At 47.1% G+C, this 21,284-nt stretch overlaps 2 protein-coding genes across 2 annotated transcripts; one reads left to right on the top strand and one right to left on the bottom strand.

Moving 5' to 3' along the window:
• Positions 1-12,243, top strand: patl1 (PAT1 homolog 1, processing body mRNA decay factor). The gene is made up of 20 exons (XM_080881275.1): positions 1-125; positions 3,197-3,302; positions 4,356-4,583; positions 4,659-4,913; positions 5,900-5,976; positions 6,177-6,257; positions 6,383-6,577; positions 6,769-6,870; positions 7,556-7,642; positions 8,144-8,361; positions 8,440-8,581; positions 8,705-8,822; positions 8,906-9,003; positions 9,644-9,703; positions 9,813-9,958; positions 10,046-10,205; positions 10,278-10,403; positions 10,985-11,076; positions 11,740-11,889; positions 11,971-12,243. Exons 1-20 carry the CDS (start codon positions 111-113, stop codon positions 11,990-11,992), a joined length of 2,478 nt encoding a protein of 825 aa, XP_080737401.1. The 5' UTR covers positions 1-110; the 3' UTR covers positions 11,993-12,243.
• On the bottom strand, positions 12,190-16,793 carry LOC308396166 (scavenger receptor cysteine-rich type 1 protein M130-like). Its single transcript, XM_080881291.1, has 5 exons — positions 16,656-16,793; positions 15,590-15,892; positions 14,335-14,667; positions 13,603-13,926; positions 12,190-13,012 (listed from the first exon to the last, which is right to left on the bottom strand). Exons 1-5 carry the CDS (start codon positions 16,756-16,758, stop codon positions 12,999-13,001), a joined length of 1,077 nt encoding a protein of 358 aa, XP_080737417.1. The 5' UTR covers positions 16,759-16,793; the 3' UTR covers positions 12,190-12,998.
• Positions 16,794-21,284: the final 4,491 nt, after the last annotated feature.

The following is a 21,284-nucleotide window of genomic DNA, read 5'->3' as shown; positions in this document are numbered from 1 at the left end:
TCGTTCACGTCGTTCCGTAACGTGGGTCCTAGAGGACGTCCTCTGCTGGCGTCATTTGCGCGCCGCCTAGCTTCCCATGCACTCTCCTTCTCCCGAAAGCCTGCGGATAGATGTTTCGATTTCAGGTGAGTGTAGCTCTGTGGAAATAATCAGGTGTGTTTTCCCGAGGAAGAGTTCCGGTGAGTCCCGGAGAGCTCACGATGACCACAGAGCGCGCGCTGTACGTGCTCGGCGTTCACTATTGTTTATGCGGCTGAACTCGGTGCGGCCTGCGAGGCAGCCCGCTTTCCTGGTGCTGAACCGGGGACGGCGAGCCCTGTCTCGGCCCGTGTGGGTTACAGTACTGTAAAGTAAACCAGCGTCCGCTGTGACAGTCCGGAGTGTCGCAGCGGCCCTGACTGTGTCGTATTCGGCCTCTGAGGGCAGCATTTAATCGACGCGAGTCATATGCGATATCACGTCAGCATTAGCATTGCGGCTAACTCTCTCTCTAACCTCTGCTAGCTGGGTGCCAGAGTGCTGTGATAAGAAACGTTATTGTTCCCAGCAGGTAGTTTAAAAATGGAAGGCTACTAATGGCTTCTCTTGTCAGTACCGTAGTGTTCCTGTTTTGAGTTAATGTCTTCTGCGTTTCATGTTTTTCCCAGTGAAAGCAGGGTCATTGTCTCAGCTAGCTACTGCTAGCATTTGGCCAGTTGTCAATGCTACTCCTAGTATTTACTTACATGCTATAAATGCCAACTCAGGCTGAGGCGTTTCTTTTGCAGCTCAGTTTAGCACACTTTGACCACTCCAAGGCCCAGTGTCGGTTTGAATCAGACTTTCTGGCACCTGGATGGGTTAAATAAAAGTAACTGTCATCACAGGTCCATGTGGCCCTGACAGCACACTGATGATCAGCCAGTTTATACAAGATAATAACGGTGCTGTAAGCTCCAGCGAGTCAGCATTTTATTCATAAAATGAACCGTCGTATAACAAATCTGTCAGTTGCTCGACAAGAATGAATTTACTGCTGCCTCTGAGGACATGCGCAGTGTTTGGTAGGCGTGATCCAGCTTTTTCCAGCTCCGTTTAGATCCAGATACCAACACTGCAGCTTAAGGTATCTGCTAGATATCCACTGATCTGATACCAGTGCTAAAGGAAGTTGTGTTTCTCACTGCGAGGAAGAGACTGGGCATCACTCTCTATGCTTAAGACATCTGGCTTAATTTTAAAATTATATCCTGACCTTTGTAAGTTGACATGGCCACCGTGATCACACCTATTGATTTTCAATCCTATTCGATTTTCAAGTGAAGATTTTCACCGTGGGCTGTCTGTCACAGGTCCTTAAACAATAAGCTTGCCCCGAGTACTCCTCGTTCCTGACACCTGGAATGACCACGTTTAAAAAGTAAACTTAACATAACCTTCTCCCTCACACGGTGCCAAGCTACTACACTTCCAGCACAGTTCCTGAGCCTGGATAAAGTGGAGGGTTTCATCAGGAAACGTAGCACAAGACGGCAAAACAATAAAGAAATATTGTCATCATTTACTTTGATTCAGAGTAAAGCGTGCAAGGCTGCTGCACCTGCATTGTTTGGTGCAATCGTTGCAGTTTCTGTGAATGTATTTTTGAGACCTGTTGGCCATCTTTGATACGTTTTTCTATATTGAGTGTAAACAAGCCTCTGCTGAGAAATTTGTGAAGCTCTTTCAGTTCCTGCGGTAAAGAGTAACGATGCACCCGGATCAATAACAAGATTTATTTGGCGGTATGGATGCTGCCGTTTACTTTCGGCTGCTCCATTAGTTGCCAAGAGGAAGCACAGATTTACGCCGAATGTCCTTCCTGGCACAGCTCTCTCGTTTATCCCGGCTGAGGACGGACACGAGGAGACCCTGAGCAGACCCAGAACATGATGACAAATGAAGTCTTTTGGCTGCTTTGGGAGGATGTAGGTGTCCTCCAGAAGACTGGAGGAGGTTACAGTGGAGAGAGGAGTCTGGGAGTCTTTGTTTAGCTCCTGAGAACCCGTCTGGATAAGCATCGGAAAATTGATGAACATTTTTAAACGTCTTGATGCATCTCAATCATCCAGGAAAGTAAATCTCCAAAAAGTTGATTCTGTTCATCTGGACGTAGCGTTTTGTGGGAGAAACGTTTCGTCACTCATCCAGGTGACGTCTTCAGTCTCAGCTGACTGCTTATAAACATACATTTGCATCATGACTGAAACCAGCCCACTGAAGGAACAATGGGCTGGGAGGTCAGGTCCTTAGTCTTAATTATGCAAATTCTCATGACCATAGATCAACAACCACTGATCAAAGACCACTGATCAATGGCCATGAGTCCCATTCACAGAGATGTCCTGTTTATACGATTGGGGAAACCTGCAGTCAGCTGAGACTGAAGACGTCACCTGGATGAGTGACGAACCGTTTCTCCCACAAAACGCTGCGTCCAGATGAACAGAATCAACTTTTTAACAGTGTCAGCTTGTGTTTAATGTCTCATCAGTTTTACAGCAGCTGAATCAGGATCATCCCTCACATGGAGGAAGGGCCCTGAAGCAGCAGAAGGACATATTTTAAGCAATAATATTTATGTGTCACTAGTAAAACACGTCAGCTTTTTGAATTGATTGTCTCTGAGACTCACTGAACTGGTTGTGTGTCAGATCGGACACACCCAGAGGATGCTTTTGATTGCAGAGCTCTGAGAATGAATAAGATCGTGGATCAGATTTACTATAAATGTCTGATGGAGCCGTGTGTCGAGCAGGACCATCCACACGATTTAGAGGCCAAGAGGGTTTTTCTCATGCTGATGGAGAGAGGGCTTTGGATGACAACATATCTGCAGCTGTAGAAATTATAATAATATTAATAATAATAAATTTTATTTATAGGCACCTTTAAGACCCTCCAGCTCACCTTACAATAGTACAATAACAGTAGCAATATTATAAAACATAGCAAAATACAAATTAAACATAAGGTTAAAAAAAGCATGAAAGTATAAAAGCTAAGCAAGATCAAACTACACTAAGACAGAATCATGGTGAAGGCTTTGCAGCTCTGAGTGTTGAGACATTATTTTATAGAGTCACAGATTATTCTGACGTCCCAGTCGCAGCTGTTCGGTCACCTCGTCTTTCACATCTGTAGATCTTTTCATCCCTCTTGTCCTCCTTTATTTTAGTCCCTGGATGAAGACTGTATGCTGGAGGAGGAAGATGATGGATTGATAGAAGACGAAGATGAAATCGATCAATTCAACGATGACACTTTTGGAGCCGGGGCCATCGGTAAGAAAGAAACATCTTTTTTTTCCAGTCTGACTCTGTTGTCTAGACGAGGTGAGGTTGTACTGTGGATCTGTCCTGTCAGATCTCCTGGATGTTCGTATTAAACACGCCTGGCTAGTTTTTTCTTGCTCTCAGGCCTGTCGGACACGTCGTGCACACAAATTGCTCAAACACAGTCTAACAATAACAAAATGGAGTAAACCAATGAGCAGCATCGGTTCTCACAATGACTGATAAGTTTCTTTGCTGTTGTGGAGCGTGCAGTGAAATGTTTGAACCATGAAACTGAGTTAGCTGTACGATAGCGGCATCAGCGCGTCAGGAACAGGGTCAGCTCCTTCACTTAGCTCGCAGCATTTCTCAGACTCTGCTCTGACAGGCTGATGACTGAGAGGGTGACTTATACCCTGATTATCTTTGAGTATCTGCAACAACATCTGCTTTTTATTAGCACACAGGCCCAGCTGTTCTCACCTCCTTTCATTCAGTGAGAAAAGACTGAATGTGCTGCTGAAGCATTTAACCATGAACAAGTCATTGAACCAAGGATGACATGTAGGCCACAGTTTTACTGGAGTCTTCATTGCTACTGGAGAGAAACTCATAATTATTTTATATATTACTGGGGAGCTAAATCTGTAATTTATTGGTAGATTTGTATCACTAAGCTTTTAGAACATTTAGACGCTCAAATCGGTGGCTGCTGTCAGCCTGGTTCTTTATTATAAGGAGCGCGGTGCTGCTCGACTGCAGAGAAACCGTATTTTAGATCACACGAGCTCAGTTTCTGGATGACAGCGCTGCCGCTCGTTTACAGCCCCGGTATACTCTGATATTTTCCAAGAGGCCCCATAAACGAGGAGGTCACATGTACGTGCGACCTCTGAGGGTTTGAAGGCGCTCTGTGTGTTTATGAACACGGATTCTCATCCTCACGTCTCTGCTTTTATTTTGTCGGATGGTTTGTGTCTTTGCATATTTGTCTGTGGTGACCTTTGACCTTTCACATGTGATTTGGGGCTGCGCAGATTTGATGTTCTTTGTTTGTTCCAGATGACGACTGGCAGGAGGAACACAAGCGCCTCGCCGAGCTCGATGAACGGGACGAGTTAGGGGCGGGGCTGGGGTTCGGAGGAGGGGGGATGGGAGGGGACTCAGACTTGAGCACAAGCGAGCGCCCGTCCTCCACCCGAATCCCTTCTTCTGTAGTCCATCCCCCTCCACCATCATCCCTCGCTTCCCTCAGCTTCTCCTCTTCCTCGTCTAGACTGCCGCCATCAGGTAGGTGATGTCATCAGACGCTGAAGCATCAAGTGGAGATCGGCATCTTTTAAAGTCTGTAATCTCTCACTTCAGATGTGGAGGATCGAGTGGGGGAGGGGGATTTGGCCGAGTCTCTGGCCAGGCTGATCCTGGACGCTGACCCGGCCATCGCTGGAGTCGGGGCAGCTGAGAGACCCGGTCTGCCCCCCGGCTCCTCAGGATCCGGCCTCTCCGCCCTGCGGGGGCTGGACCAGCCCAGAGTCCTGCCGCAGCCCTCCCCCATCCTGCCTCCCACCCAACCACACCAGCATCCCCAGCACCAGCTGCCTCCCGGGCTCCCTGTGTCAGGTGAGAATGAGTCGACCGCTCAGTGGGCTTTATTTTTAAAGATGTCACCAAGATTTTAATTGCGTGCGTGCGTGTGTGTGTGCGCACCCTGACTGTGGATCTGTTGTCACATGACTGTTGGTCACAGTTGATTCGTAGCGTCTGTCATTTGGTCTCTTTTATATGAGCTGGTTCGTGTGAGCAGCTTCATTTTGGGGAATTTAAATGTTGAATAAGTTGATGAAATTTCATATTTTTAAAGATGCACTTGGTTGTTTTCTTTGATCGATCTGTTGTTCATCAAAGAGTCGTTGTAAGAAAGCTTGGCGTCTTAACCCACTGGCAGATTTTGGAGCCTAAAGGGTTGATGTTGAATTCGTGGCTGCGATGCTCAGAGCAGACCTACCTGCTGTTTGCTTTCTGCATGTCGGGAACTTGGGAGGTAAAACCAGGAGTCATTTTCTGCCTCATGAGAAATGCTGGTATCTGAAATTTGGAAAAGCCTTTCACACACTTGGAGCAAGAAAGTATTTGTCTTCCACAGCATGTCTTTATCCTGTCTTCCTTCTCTCACCAATCACAGCAGATGGCCCCGCCCCTCCCTGAGCCTGGTTCTGCTGGAGGTTTCTTCTTGTTAAAAGGGAGTTTTTCCTTCCCACTGTCGCCAAAGTGCTGCTCACAGGGGGTCATATGATTGTTGGGTTTTTCTGTATCTACTGTACAATATAAAGCACCTTGAGGCGACTTTTGTTGTGACATATAAATAAGATTGAATTGAATTAATGTTTGACAGTAAAACTGAACAGAAGCAGATCAAGTGAACGCCTCGTGTGAGGCTGCTGTGCTCTCTGAAACTGCCGGGCAGCTTCCCAAAGATTCCCGCTCTAGGATCAGGCCGGCGATGACTCCATGTTTCTGCTGTTCGTTCAGCAGCTTAAGTTCACATTAGCTCCAGAAGCATGCTGTGTGTTTGCCCTGTGTAACTGAAACCTGCTGTTGTGCTTCAGGCCTTCCTCCCTCGTCCATGCTCAGCTACCAACAGCAGCAGCACTTGCTGCGCAGAGGCACCGCTCCCATGGGCCAGGTCAGTGTTTTTCCCTTCATGTGCCGTATCAGACTTTGCAGCGTGGCAAAATGTTTTTGAGAAAATTAAATTGAATCATGCACCAAAAATCTCCGAACAGGTGGATTTAAGATTTCCTGTCTTGTGTTTAGTCTGATCACTGCAGCAGAATCGGTTTAAGCCTGATGTGCATGTTTGTTTCTTGAATCTGTCTCTCATAGATGAGCTCTCACAGTATTTGGGAGAACAGCATGGGCTTTGGCCCCGTGAGCGTCACCCCGGGATTGCTCACACACATGGAGGTTAAACTTTACTCTTCTTATTGGATAGCTAACCGTTCAGTTTAGGTGTTAATTCTAGGATCAAACATAAAGAAATGAACGACTAAATACATTAATGTAGTTATTGTTCATATTTCTGTCTTCAGGATAATCCACTCATGTCGATAATCAAAGAGGTGGGCCATCCTAAACGAGCTCCTCAGGGCAGGAACGATGAGGATCTGTCAGAGAGGGCTCCTCCTCCACGCTCTTCTTCCCCTGTGATTGGCTCCCCTCCGGTGAGGGCGGTGCCAATCGGGACTCCACCCAAACAGCCGATGAGCCACGCGCTGAATCACCAGGTCAGAAACAGGAAGTCTTCCTGCTGGGTGTCCCTCCCTGCTGTGAACACGTGTTTCTGTCGCAGGATTTAAACGTTGCCGTGGCGCCGAGATGTGCTTTTAAGGTTACGAAGCAGAATGGCAGGCGTCCGGCTGCGTGTAAGGGCTCAGTCTCTGTTAACCCCGCCCTCTGTCTGTGTGTGTTTGTGTAGATCCACCATCCCACTGCGGTCCACGTGAGAGCCCCGGTCCAGCACAGATACCCCGCTCCTTTCCCCGAGCGTCTGTCTCCCAACACCCTCCTCAACATTGCTGTGAGTGTTTCTTCTCCACCCACTGCCCCGTCTGCGTTAGTCAGCAGACTCCTGCGCTCAGGACGGTGCGCTGCAGCGTGTTTACAGGCCAAATAGAAAAGACATCACAGGTTTATTTTTGACAGGAATCATACTGGTGAGGATTTAATATCATGTGGTTTTCATTTACGCACCATGGAACAATAAAAGTGCTAATATCACTGTTTGCTGTATTTGTTGATGAGCTAGCAGCTGATTGTGTGGTGACCTCCACCAGCACCTGATCAGGTGGTTCAGCACTGAGCTGATGGAGGCTGCAGGGTGGAGCTGTGTGATTTGGGATCACAATGAAATGATTGCACTTTGTATTGTAGCTTAATCAGGATGACTGAAGAGCGTTCAGTCTGTGTGGGGCTGATGACATCAGCAGGTTTCTGTAGGTGAACCTGCGGAGGCGGAGCCTCGCGGTCACCACCAGGGCTGTGGATGAAAATACTTGAACCTGTGACTGTGTGGACGGCTCGAGCTGCTGTGTGTAGTCACACCCACAAAGGTCCAGGAAGGACCCGTCTATGTTTATAAAGGCGGGAATCATATTTACAGCTTCGGCCCAGCTGCTCCGATTTTAGTTTTCCCCACAAACAGCGCGGTCATGTGACCTCATCACCGTGTTTTACTCTGACGTCACTTTTTTGTGTGTTGTCAGAACTCTCCTCTGTGCCGCGGCCCGTTCCCCCCCAGAGTCGGTCCTGTTCTGTCGCAGATTCAACGCGCCCAGCTGCTCAACTCTCAGGTCAGACACACACACTGGCAGACTTGCATACATGTTGTTATTACACATATACGTGATGTTATTACACACAGCCAGTTCAATTCCACCATCAGGGTCTTTCTGTGTGGAGTTTGCATGTTCTCCCCGTGTTTGCGAGGGTTCTGTCCTCCGGCTTCCTCCCACAGTTCAAAGACATCCAGTTAGTGGGGATAAGTTAATTGATCAAATTGCCCACAGGTGTGACTGCAGGAGTGAATGTGAGAGCGAATGGTTGTCCATCTTTGTGTGTTGGCCCTGCGACAGACTGGCGACCTGTCCAGCGTGTACCCCGCCTCTCGTCCAATGACAGCTGGGATAGGCTCCAGAGCCACCGGCGACCCTGAAAAGGAGAAGCGGATGGATGTTTTTACATACATGTTGTTATTACTTACATGTTAGGCTACCTCGTTAAGCGTGATCGATGACATGTCAGCGAACGCTCCCTCACAGCTTCTCAGGTTCTCGACTGTCCCGTGTGTCCAGGTGGCAGGATTTCCCCGCGGCGGTCCTCCTCCTCTGCTGCCAGGCGGGGGAGGTTTCAGGCCCTTCTTCGGAGGCCCTCCTCCTCCGCACGGTCACCGAATGGGCCCCCCACCACCTCACGGGCCTCCTAACCACGCGCCGCCGCTCCGGCACAACACCACTCACCTTCACCCACAGCACCGCCGCATGCTCACCCAGCGCATGCAGAGCCGAGGAGGGTAAGCAAGTGCGCGAGAAACACAGCCTGCTCATTGGTCGATTTGACGCGCGGTCATCGTATTGTTGCGTCTGTGCAGGGACCGCAGGCCCGGGATGGACCGGCGCAGCAGAGACCCCTACAGCAACCTGATGACTCAGAAAGAGAAGGAGTGGGTGACGAAGATCCAGATGATGCAGCTGCAGAGCACAGACCCTTACCTGGATGACTACTACTATCAGGTGGGTTTCACCGACGCTTGCTTCAGGTAAAGCAGCCCCACACGAGTCAGTGTGATGGTTGTTCATGGTGTGTGTGTGTGTGTGTGTGTGTGTGTGTGTGTGTGTGTGTGTGTGTGTGTGTAGAACTACTATGAGAAAATGGAGAAGCGTCAGGAGAAAGAACAAGACAGCAGCAAGAAGGAGCACACCACCAAGCTCATCACTCCTCAGGTGGCCAAGGTGGAGCACACCTACAGACCAGGTAACCCACACCGGCGCTTCGCCGCGTGATGTCACATGTCGCGCTGCTGATCGAGCTCAGCTCTGACGCGGGTCTGTCTGCAGTTCAGTTCGCAGGCTCTCTGGGTAAACTGACCGTCTCCAGCGTCAACAACCCCCGCAAGATGATCGACGCCGTGGTGACGACTCGCTCAGACGACGAGGTTTTTATTTCTTTCTACATGCAAACGTTTTTATGCCGACGCTGCTTCAGCTGCACTTTATTCGGAAAGTTTGCTTTATAAACAAAAATGGAGGCTCAGATGAGAGCGGGTTGTTTCTTTAGACCAGGTGACGATCAGGTCGCACAAGAACAAAACACGTTGTGAGACCATGAAGCAGCTGCAGGATCTCCACAACTTCAAATGCTCTGAAACTTGGTGAAAGGTTTGATCACATCAGAAAGCTGCCTCGTGATCGAATCAGGAAAACAGAATTCTGATTAAGAGTCGGCTGGAAATGAGAATAAATGAGACGTTATGGCACTAAATACATCAGTGTTTCCCTCACATGTGTGTTTGTATGTCGCTCTGAGAGAAACCTGAGTCTTTGCCGTTAGCAGACGCTGCTAACAGCCTGCGGCCCAGCAGCTCCACTCGAGGCTGGACGTACGGCACAGCTGGCAGTCGGTGTTACAGTGGATCAGTGTCCCTGTGAAACGAGCTTCAAATTGTCCTGAATCCACTTTATCCACCAAACCCAGCAGGCAGATAGAAACATGTGACACAGCAGCTGTTTGGTTCTGCTTTTCTGTTTTATCAGGTTTCAGCTCCCGTTGATCTTTTTGTTTCTGTTTTCTTGAAGGAGAAACGAGAGAAGCAGGTTTGGAATAAGAGGCGACAAATCCTCTACACAGTGGAGAAGGTAGGACGAGCAGAGCCGTGCACGACAGGATGTTCATGCAGACGGCAGGAAACGCTTCGAGAAATGTAACCTTCCTCCTCCTCTCTCCTCCTCCTCCTCCGCCCTGCAGATGTACAGTTTGCTGTTGGAGGTTCAGGACTTTGAGAAGTGCTTCGTCCAGGCGCCGGAGGAGGACCGCGAGGCTCTGCTGGAGCAGCACAAGAGCAACACGGAGCAGCTCTGCAGCTCGCTGCGGGAGAAAGAGTGGGACGACAGGTAGGAGGGGGCGGCCCTTACCCTGTCCAATCAGCGCCGTCACAGGCGGCTCAGCGGTGTAACGTTTTCTTCTCCTCCTCTGTGAAGAGTGAGTGACGAGCAGTGTGTGATGATCATGTCGGTGAGGAAGGGCAAGCGGCTCATCTCCCGGCTCCTCCCCTTCCTGCCCTCAATGCAGGCTGCTGCTGTTGTCATGGCAATTGCCCGCAACCTTCCCGCTTTAGCCAAGAAGGACAAACAGGACCAGGTAACCCCCGCAGGAAGTGACATCACTTTCACCTGTGTCTGTGCGGCGTTAACGCCTCTGCTCTCCGTTCAGGTGCTGTGCTGGTTGGTGGAGCCGGTTTCTGCAGTGATCCAGTCGTTATCGAGCGCCTCCCTCACAGATCTGCTCCAGGAGCTCCAAGGCAGCGAGGGCCAGCTGGCCACAGTGCTGCACAACAAGGTACGCGCCCCACAGCCCAGCCCGGACCAATCACAGAGCACGCGCCTCACTCCAGGTCACCCATAGCAACAGAAGGAAATGCCGTTTGTGCCACTTCCTGTTTCCAAAGTTTCTGAACTTTTTTTCTTCAACGTCACGACCAAACTCCAGATTTCAGCTGCTGCAGCTGCTCTGACAGAGTCTGTGATCACATGATTACACCTGAGCGCTCATTTCATTGTAAAACAAGCCGAAGAGTGTAAAGCTAGCATCACCTGCAGAGACGCAGCTGTGCTCGGAGTCCCTGAAGGATGGACGGGAACGCTTACATCAGCGCACCTGCAGATCCTCACACGCACAGTTTGTCCTTCCTGTTCCTCAAACGTCGCTGGGTTTGTGTCTCTCTGGGATTTTTATCCAGAGACCAAAGAGAACTTTTCTTCTCCTTCAGTATATCTGATGTTGTCAGAGTGATGCGTTGGCTCTGGGAGACGGTTTGGGGGGATTTTTGTTGCTGTTTTTTTTTTTTTGTTTGTTTGTTTGTTTTAACAAACTGATGTTCGTCCACATGTGTTCACATGCACACGCCTGTTTCTGTCCAGTTTGGCGTGACGCTGCTCTACGTGATCCTGAGTGAAGGTGAGAGGATGCAGAGCTCCGACCCAAACTGTCAGCTCATGGACGACAATCGATGGTGAGTCATTTTTAAAACAATCTAACATATAATTGTATTCAGAGGATTCACTGACGCCTCTGCTCGGCTACTTTTCATGTGCTGTGTATAAGTCTTGAGCCACCCCTCGTTTTATATTTTTAAATTGGTCTAAGCAGCACCTGGTCAAAGGTCTGTCAAAGATTTGAACAGTGTCGTTCTTGTACCTGAATGTTTTCACTGTTCAGCCACATGATGCTCAGCCAGTGCTGTGTCTGCACATAACGGACAGATGAACGGTTTCAGGTTTCCTCTGTTACCAGCAGCCTGTCGCAACACAGCTGAAAACTTGGCCCCTCAGTATGGCGTGCACTCAGAACAGAAGTGTGCAGCTTAACATCTAAGTCAGCGTAAAAGGATTGCTACATGTAATAAATGATATTAAAATTAATTTGGAAGATTGTTTCAAATACTTTTGGTTTATTTTTATTAAAAAGTAGTTAAAAATCTTCCAGAATTAACTGAACCTGTAATACCAGTTACCACCACAAGATGGTGCAGTGAGTCATGCGATCTTCATCATCTCTGAAAAAAGATGAACTCCTCTCCATACAGCTGCTGGAGAACGGCGCCCCCTGGTGGGGAAAGTTTGATGTGATTCGTGCTAATGACAGTGAGCATGACCCCGCCTCTCTCCTCCCTCAGGACTGAGTTGGTGTTTTCGGTGACGAGGGAGCTGCTCAGCGTCCCCTCCTCGTCCCTCTCTCCCCCCCTCTTCACCCCTCCCAACCTGCTCTCCCTCTTCTCGCGCTACGTGGACCGGCAGAGGCTCGAGCTGTTACAGGACAAGCTACAGTAAGTGAGCGGCGGACGAGCGACGGCGAGAACACGAGAGGGGCGACGTTAAACTGACGTTGTATCCTGTTTCTGTTTCAGGATCTCTGCTTTGTCCAGGTAGAAGTTACTGCACGCATCGACGCAGCCCCTCCCCCACCCACCCACCCGATGCAGACCTTTTGTTTTCTGTGTGTGTGTGTGTGTGTGTGTGTGTGTGTGTGTGTGTGTGTGTGTGCGTGCGCGCGCACTCGAAGTGAAGCCACAGCGGATGATTTTAATCAAGCAGAATCTTTAGTCACTTTTGTTTTTCTGTGTTTAGTGTGTGTGTGTGTGTGTGTGTGTGTGTGTGAGACAGCGACACTCAGCGTCTGAATGGGGACAAAAGTTAATGAAATCTGCATTTTTAAGTATCTTGTTTACGAATATGTCTGTGATGAACCTTCAGATTAAAGAAAGTATTTCTATTATATAAAATCTCGGCTCTTTCTGCACACGTGCAAACGCTCCGGACGATTCCGTCCAATCGCAGATCCAAAAACCATCAGTTATGCAAAAATGTGATGTTAAATGTTGTTGTGGTTAATTCACTGATATTTTTGATTTGCATGAGAAACAACATCAGGAAGAAACGACATTCTGCCCAGGTGAGTAATTCACAGGTAAATCATACGAAGGTCACAGAGTGTGGGGCTTTCTGTGAGGGAACCTCACAGAAAGCCACGTCAGTCACCTCTCATCAGGGTTTTAGATAAGAAACCAACAAACAGGCCCAATGCCGACTGACCAATCAGGTCTCTGGCAAACGCCCATAGGACAAACTTGGGGGAGGAGCACTTCATGAGCGGACTCTGATCATAATCTGTTTTTTTGTAAAATTGTCGAGGACGGGTTTCTGGATCCAGCCCAGTACCTCTGACTCAGTTTATATAATTTAAATACCAAATTCATTAAATACCAAAAAATAAGTCTTTTTTTTATTTTTTATCATGAGCGCTTTTTATTGGCAACTTAGAGGGCGGATATTTCTCCTTATTAAACCCAGAGTTTGAGCCATGACCCAGAATACTCCGTCCGTCTGTCGGCGCCTCTGCGGTCGATTGTCTGGTCCAGCGTTGTGTCCTCGGCTCTCACCCGCGGCGCCCTGATGAAGACGGCAAAACAGAGAAGAGTTTCAGTCTGATGTGGAACCACATCTGTGTCCATGTCTGTGACGTAGGTGGGCTTCAGGTCTGACAGGTGGAGCGCATTAATGGGTGAAATGAAAACGCTGCTGTGTGGGGGGGTTACAGTCTACGTTGAGCCAGAATGCATCAGATGTCAGGAAAATGAAATGTGATGCTTTCTTGTAACGATGCAGGAAATTTTCAAAGTATCTTAAAATTGAAAATGATCAAATGTGAAGTTTACAGAAGTTTTCAGACCCTCGGCGGAGAACTTTGGAGAAGCACCCTCGTTTGCACCCTCGCTCGGATAGTTTATCCCAGACTTCCCAACAGATCAGGGGGAAATGTCTGAACTCGGGATGATGTCAGTGAATCTGAAGCTGACGACTTCCTGTTGTGTGCTGCTCTACAAAAAACATCCTAAACTTCATTCAAATGTTGTTTGACGTTGATGTGTGAAAGTGATCCACAGCTGTCAGGCAGGACTGAGTCGTGCCACGAGTACATCATTTACCAGGAAACTAAACGAGCAGACGACACCCACAGCAAACCGCTTCAAACATCTCACCTGCACAGTTCACCTGAATGACCGAGGAGGAAAGCCGTGGATTTACAGCTCCGCACTCCATCAGCGCAGACTCTCTTCCAAGGCAGTCAGAGAAAAAACGCCACATCGGCGTTTTGTTGGGAAGGTTGACGGCTTCGGTGGAAACAGCGATGTCGCAGCCCAGCTGTCTGCACACTATGCCCGCGTGGTTCAGGTCCCAGACTGTGGACTCTGCGCTCACCGGTTTGGTTTCGTTCCCGTTGTGGATGAGAAGCCTCCCAGCACAGGCAGCGGAGTCCTCTCTGGCTCTGAGCACGCCATCGTCCAAAATCACATCTGAATCATCTGTTAGAGACAGACACGTCAAAATGAGGAGGGGCCAAAATCCACTCTGCAGTTACACCTGACCAACGCCACGAGGAAGAAGAGACGCTGACAGAGACGAGGGAGAGAGGTGGCGTTTAAAATTGTGTTTTAAATATGAACAAAATATTTTACTAAAATGTAAAAACTCTAAAAAACATGTTTTTGTAAGGTTTTGAGCTACATGTGGAAAAAAAGACCTGTAGTCATGCTGGTGACCTTATGGGAGATCAGCACGAGAACAAAACAAACACAAACCTCCTCTGCACAGAGAGCACACACATATTCGCATCACAACACCATAAACTGCGTGACAAGTAACTGGGTGGGTAAGGGGGTGAGAGGTGAGCTGAAGTAGCCACGGCCATCCAGCCAGTGTCTTTGTCGTACCTTTGACAGTGAGCGAGAGCCTCCCGCCCTCAGATGAGAAGCTGTGGCTGAAGACAGTGTTGCGATAGACGCAGCTGTAGGTCCCCTCGTGTGTTTGATTGGCAGCTCTGAACCAGAAGTTGGCCGAGTAATTGAACGCTGCTTGGGTCAAGCTGCGGTTTTGGTGGGCGCCGGTGATGCTGAGGGTAAAGTTGCCGCCGCTGTATCGTGGCTCCACAGAGCAGCTGATGCTGAAAGAGTGACCCTTCCACACCACGCCCTGCGTTTGGTTCCCAATTGGAGAAGTCTCACTGCCGTCAGTGTAGAAACTGATGTCAGGAGCAGGCAGGACGTCTGTAATGACATCATCATACACCTGATGAGCGCACACGCTTTAAACACTCGAACTGTGTCGTAGAAAACAAAGACGCGTCGGGTTTCAAGTTATTGGATCAGATTTTTGAGCTGATGGTGCAAAACCTTTATTAGGGAGGGGCGGGGCTAATGTGACTGAAAGAGGTGTTATTACCACCTTATTACTTATGTATTTGTGTGAGTTTCCCTTCTGAGCAGAAACATTGTGGGTGGATAGAATGAGTAATAAAGATTAATCCTGCAGACGTGAGCTTTGAGGTTAACTTTACTGGATTTAACACCAGTAAAAACCCGTCTTATTCTGCGTCTGCTGCGATAATTCAATAAGACTGCAGCCGCCTTAACCTCTGATCATGACATGTAAATGCTGCAGGATGAAACCCACAAACTACATGAAACACTTGAAGCATTCTCACCAGCTTTTGGCCATCTTGCTGCTTTGACATCAATGTTATGCAGTTATGTGGCGAAACAACGGGCGGCATCGTGTGAAGGTAACTCGACAATCACAGCGTGAGGCGTGAAGTTTGACCTCATCAGCAAAGTGTTTACTGAGGTCATGATTCACAGATGCTTTTTATATACATATAATTCTTTTTACAGCTGGATGAGTCGCCCCCTGGTGGCCACTGATGAAGACTACTGCTGGAGGATGGGTTAAACTCCGCCCACACCTTTGTGTGACTTCCTGTGTCACTGCCTCCCACTGTCTGGCCTACTCTCTGTACTATAATGTAAAAACACATTTAATCAAAAGAAAACTGGTAAGACCATAGAGAGGAACCTTTACTGGCGGTCTCAGACCTTTGACCTTTGACCTATGTGAATAAAATCCGTCCATCGCACCTGCAGCTGAACTGACCCTCAGCTCACTGTACAACGAATGCCGTGCTGTTCTCACCTGAGCAGATCACCTCAGTGGTGAAATCTGAGAGGCCCTTCCTCACCGTTCCGCAGTCCGTGAGCGCTCGCTCAGAGCCGTCACAGTCCGAATAAAAGCTCCAGACGTGCAGAACTTTGGGCCGGTGCCTGACGTTTTTGACTGAAACAGCAGAGCCGCAGTCGAGCTGTCTGCACGCCACGGCGGCTTCCTTCAGGCTCCAGGTGCGCTGTTTGCTCAGCTGTCTCCACTCTGCCTCGTGCTTGAACCTCAGCTCGCCGGCACAACGGTTCCCTTTGCCAACCAACCTCACATCATTGGACGCTGCAACGAAATCATCGGCAACAAGAATCAGACGTGCTGCGACACTGCAGGAGGACACGATGACTGCTGCTGGAAGTAAAACTCACCGAATATTTCAACCTTCCAGCAGCCTGAGAGGAAGGTTGCTCTTCTCAACGCCAGCGGCTATTTTGAATGGTTTCTACGTTTTGTCCTACATCGTGTAAACCGAGTGAATGCTCCCGTTTTTAAAATAAAGATGCTTTTTTATTTACTGTGCACGCTGCGCTGAGTACAGAATCTATTGAGTTTAGCGACTGACTCGTGTGGCTCTGTGATGGAGTTTAAAGTGTTTGTGTTCAATGATTAACAGACTGCTGTCGCAAACACTGACCCACTGACAGGCTTGTTCAGCTTTTAATCAGATCGGCCGTCCTGTGACTGTGGTGCACAGAGAGCATGAAGATGCAAAAGTACTGCTACATAACAACAGCACAGAAAGTGCGAGGGAGTCAGCAGTGTTTGCCCTCCAGCATACTTTCCAAATAAAGCTCTTTAACTGTGGACGATAGATGAACTTAATTTATCCCAGAGCTGGAAAACTCCCTCGGTTTAGTTTTTCTGACTGTGCATCAGAAACAAAGAGGAAGGTGAAATGAATTTACTTCTGCCTGCAGTTTTTGCAGACTGTAGCTCAGCTTAGTGACAAACAGAAGAACAAATGACAGCCGAAGAGAAAACGTCACGATGGAAGAATTACAGCTGGGAGACGTGTTTATTCAGCTTTAAAGTGAAAGGGACTCACCTGTGGAAAAATGTGCTCCTGCCGGCCTTAGAGCCCAACTCAGCATCAGCACACAATAAAACACAAGTGAAGACCACGTGAAGACCCAGCTCTGCACTCTCATGTTGCTCTGACTTCACAGACCTGCACCAACACTCAGGTTTGTTGGCTCACTCTGCAAATACAGAGTGAGTGCTCTGCTTTAAACACAGCAGTGTTTGCTTTGAATGGTCAATGCTTCATGATCATAGTTCATAGTTCATATGGTAAACATTAGGGCTGCTCGATTATGGCAAAAATGATAATCACGATTATTTTCACTGAAATTGAGATCACGATTATTTGACGATATTTATTTAACCCTTTAAGACCTACTATAGAACCAAGTCCGCCAGAGCTTATATTATTTTATTAACATGCTGTGGAGCCATTTGTGGGAGCATTTCAAGTTGCTATACATCAATACAACTGTTATAGCCCATATTTTAATAATATGTCTGCATTAAGTCCATAGTAATTACATAAATTGCAAAAAAGTGCAATAAACTACAAAAAAAATTGAAAATCGCTTTTGTTTTGTTTACATATATTTCTACTTGGAGAAATTTAAGAGGCTTATCCCTCAAAACTTTAAATACAATAAAGTTGCAAAAAATAGTTTACAACAACAGGAAATTTATTTTGAGTGTCTTCATAGTTTTATTTTGGAGATACAGCAATTTTTATATACTGCAGGAAAAACAAAAAACAATCCTATGATGCAAATTTGCAAAGAAAACAGCAGGTGCATCATTTCACTGTGGGAAGTGTTACGAACAGCTGATGGATCGGCAAAGCGTGTTTCTGGAATATTATGTTTTTGTTCCTGCAAGAGCTTTTTATGCAGTTTTTGCAAAGCTTTACGTGGAAGGAAACCGTGACCGAGGACAAGCTGATGGCATCAGATGTAAGTACAACTCCTCCGGTTTCATATGCAAAACAAATTATTGTGCTAGCTTACACGGTTCAGGTTCTACAGGGATTTAAAAATAGTTACGCAAAACGGAGCGTGCTGCTCTGACCGGCTTTAAAGGGTTAACAATGACTTTAAAAAATAATATAACATAGTGTGCAACACCACTGAAGTTTTTTTTTTTTAAACTCTCTTTTCAACCAACAGCAGTCACTCTCCTCTCCAAATAATTTCTGCTTAGCTTTCCGAGCTTCCCTCGGGTCCTCTTAATCAGCGGTCTCCAACCTTTTTTGCGCCACGGACGGTTTATGCCCGACAATATTTTCACGGACCGGCCTTTAAGGTGTCGCGGATAAATGAGGGAGGGGCTAATAATCGGCTCAGTCATTTTTAATGATCGTTGAAAGCCCAGATCGTAATCGTGATTCAAATTCGATTAATTGAGCAGCCCTAGTAAACATGTTTACAGCCTGATACAGAAACAGCTGTGGTCTGTAATTTCCCCGTCGTAGCAGCCGTACAAAACATTTCTATACCTCTTCACAGTGTTGTTCTCAAACATGTTGTCTGCCGTGTGCTTATTAGTGTTGAGTAAGATGAGTTTATCGGGATGTTACGTATCAGCAGTCCAGGAGGTATCTGTGTTTAAAGCAGAAATAGTTTGCTGCTTTATAAGAAAGCCCTCCGCAAAGCCAGAACATCTTACTATTCATCACTGATTGAAGAAAATAAGAACAACCCCAGGTTTCTCTTCAGCTCTGTAGCCAGGCTGACAAACAATCAGAGCTCTGTGAGCCAACCATCCCTTTAACGTTAACTAGTAATGACTTCATGAACTTCACAAATAACATTTTCATTACAGAAAAATTACCCACAATAAACCATCTCTGCCATCAACTGGAGCAGATAACATTAGAGTATTATAGAGACAGCATTACAGTGCATTGCTTAACTGTATGAAAGGTGAACCATATGAGGACGATTCTGACATGAGCGATGAAACAAGTGTAAAAACACATGAAGTAGATGAAGCTGTTCATAGGTTATTGAGAGTAAAGCTTATTGTTTAGATCACATCACTGCAGAACATTAAAACACGCTAGTTTAAGGCTAGCTCCTCTTCTAGCGCTCTGTTTCATTGGCTTTATGATTCATGCCATGCTACCAGACTCAGTGCTGTGTAATGTCCTTGTTCCAGTTATAAAGGACAAAGCTGGAAAAGTGAGTTGTCTGGATAATTAACCTTTGCTGGTTCTGTGGAGAACAGCTGGTTTATTCTCCTGCCTTCTATCTCTCTGGTGTACCTCCTCAAGCGGCTGGCCAAGGCTGTGAGTCTTTGCTTGGCAGTTTCCAAGGCCTCAGGTATGGACAGTTTGCTGTATTTCTTATGCACCTTCTTTGTCGCACCTTTCTGCAACTCCGTTAGTTGGCTAACCTCCCTCCGTGCTACTTTGATCTTGCCCTCTAGCCTCCTTCTCCATGGAGGGTACTGCCCCTTGTCGCTGTTCAACTTGTAGCCAAGCATCTCACTGATCACTGCTGCCGTATTGTAGATCAGCTTGTTAGTGTCGGTAATCGTGGTTGTAGGTATTGCCCGTAGTGCTGCATTAACATCATCTAGCAGACCTTCTGAGGGTACTTCACGTAATCTTGGTAACCGGCTACGGGGGATCCAGGTTTCAAGCTTGGCCATGATCCTATTTTTCAGGTCAGTTCCTCTTGCACTCAACGATCCTTCTCCTATCGCACTTGGGGCTATGTACAAGCTCTGAGTACAAGATCCATAGAGGCTGTATAAAAATATGTATAAAATTGATTGATAATCCCCCCACAGATGTAATATTATCTACAGCTACTTTCAGTACCATCGATGTTAAGTTAGACTCTTTTTCTCCAATTGATCTTTCTGAGTTAACTTCAATAATTACTTCCTCCAAACCATCAACGTGTCTTTTAGACCCCATTCCTACAAAACTGCTCAAAGAAGTCCTGCCATTAATTAATTCTTCGATCTTAAATATGATCAACCTATCTCTAATGATCAGCTATGTACCACAGGCCTTCAAGCTGGCTGTAGTTAAACCTTTACTCAAAAAGCATCTCTAGACCCAGCAGTCTTAGCTAATTATAGGCCGATCTCCAACCTTCCTTTCATATCAAACATCCTTGAAAGAGTAGTTGTCAAACAGCTAACAGCTTAAAGACATAAAGACCTGGATGGCCGCTAACTTTCTGCTTCTTAATTCAGATCAGACTGAGGTTATTGTACTCGGCCCTGAAAAGCTTAGAAATATGGTATCTAAGCAGATTCTTACTCTGGATGGCATTACTTTGGCCTCCAGTAACACTGTGAGGAACCTTGGAGTCATTTTTGACCAGGACATGTCCTTCAATGCACATATTAAACAAATATGTAATGTAAATGAAAATTGAATATCTGAAAATACATTGCATCCTGGTGGTGGAACATATATTTGGGTCCAGAGATGGAGCAGAGTCTGGCTTCACAGTCTAATTTAGCAGCTCTGACATCAGAGGTCGTAGGGGAGGAACAGCCACACAGAGCGTGAACATCACCTCTGTCTGCGCTGTGTTGTTCACAACCTTTGTTCTGGGCTTTTAAGTGGAGGGTGGAGCTTGTGTGATGAAGCTGAGAGCTGTGTTTGCACATGCTCAGTGTGACAGGATGTTGGCTGCTGTGAAAGCTGAATGCTCTCTGGCTAGAAGTGATGTCACACATTAGGATAACTGTGCTGGCTCTCTGTCAGAGTACCAGGGCCTCGCTTTGACCACATGACTCTCAGTACACAGCATGATGTGTGCGAGGAGCAGGACTGAGGTAAACCTCTGAGGGCTCAAACTGAGACTGAGCTCCAGATGTTTCCACATGTTTCTGCTCCGCGTGTGTTTGATGATTATTTCAGGTATAGATGATGAAATATGACCAGTCTGATGTGAACCTGCTTCTCTGACAGCGCCTCACCTCTCTGCGCTGCCCCCTGCTGGCTCTTATCATTACTGACTGAGTCCTTGACACACTTACTGCCACTTTATTAGGTACAGCTCACTAACACAGGCTCAGACCTGCTTTGCCTTCAGAGCCGCCTTAAATCTTCATGGCTCAGATTCAGCGAGGTGCTGGAATCATCCCTCAGAGTCATGTGATCAGTGACGTCTGCTTCAGTACTGACTGATAGAAAAGTGCCTCCACATAAACACGATGTGTAGTAATAATAATAATAATAATAATCAAATAATTTTCAGCTTTTCAGCCCTTTGTCTGGATGCTAATCCAGCTGTGTGTGATTGTGATGACAATAAATAAATGTCAGACTTACAGCTCCTGTTTTACTGCATTAAAGTGATCAGATGACTTCCGCGCTTTGACATGGATGGTAGTGAAAGCAGGAAATGACAAACGTAGCACCGCAGCAGCGTTTAACACGTCTGAGCTGGAAACACAAACTCTGGTATGAACATCATTCATAGAACAGCTTCCAGCTTCTTTTGCTCTGCGACAGTTTGGATGGATTTGCATTTAAAGATGCTAAGAGACTAAAATGGTTAGGGTCAGGAGGTCAAAGGTCAGAGCTCCTGTGTGTCTGAGGGCAGCTTTACGTTGGAGAAGGATGAAGGAGTCTGACCTGAGCCAGTGTTCGACATGAACACATCAGCACTGATGTCAGTGAGCCTAACGA

Source organism: Rhamphochromis sp. 'chilingali' (assembly GCF_963969265.1).
Source record: "Rhamphochromis sp. 'chilingali' genome assembly, chromosome: 4".
Classification (NCBI taxonomy): domain Eukaryota; kingdom Metazoa; phylum Chordata; class Actinopteri; order Cichliformes; family Cichlidae; genus Rhamphochromis; species Rhamphochromis sp. 'chilingali'.
Note: the sequence above shows the minus strand (reverse complement) of the source record. Positions and strands in the feature narration are given on the sequence as shown.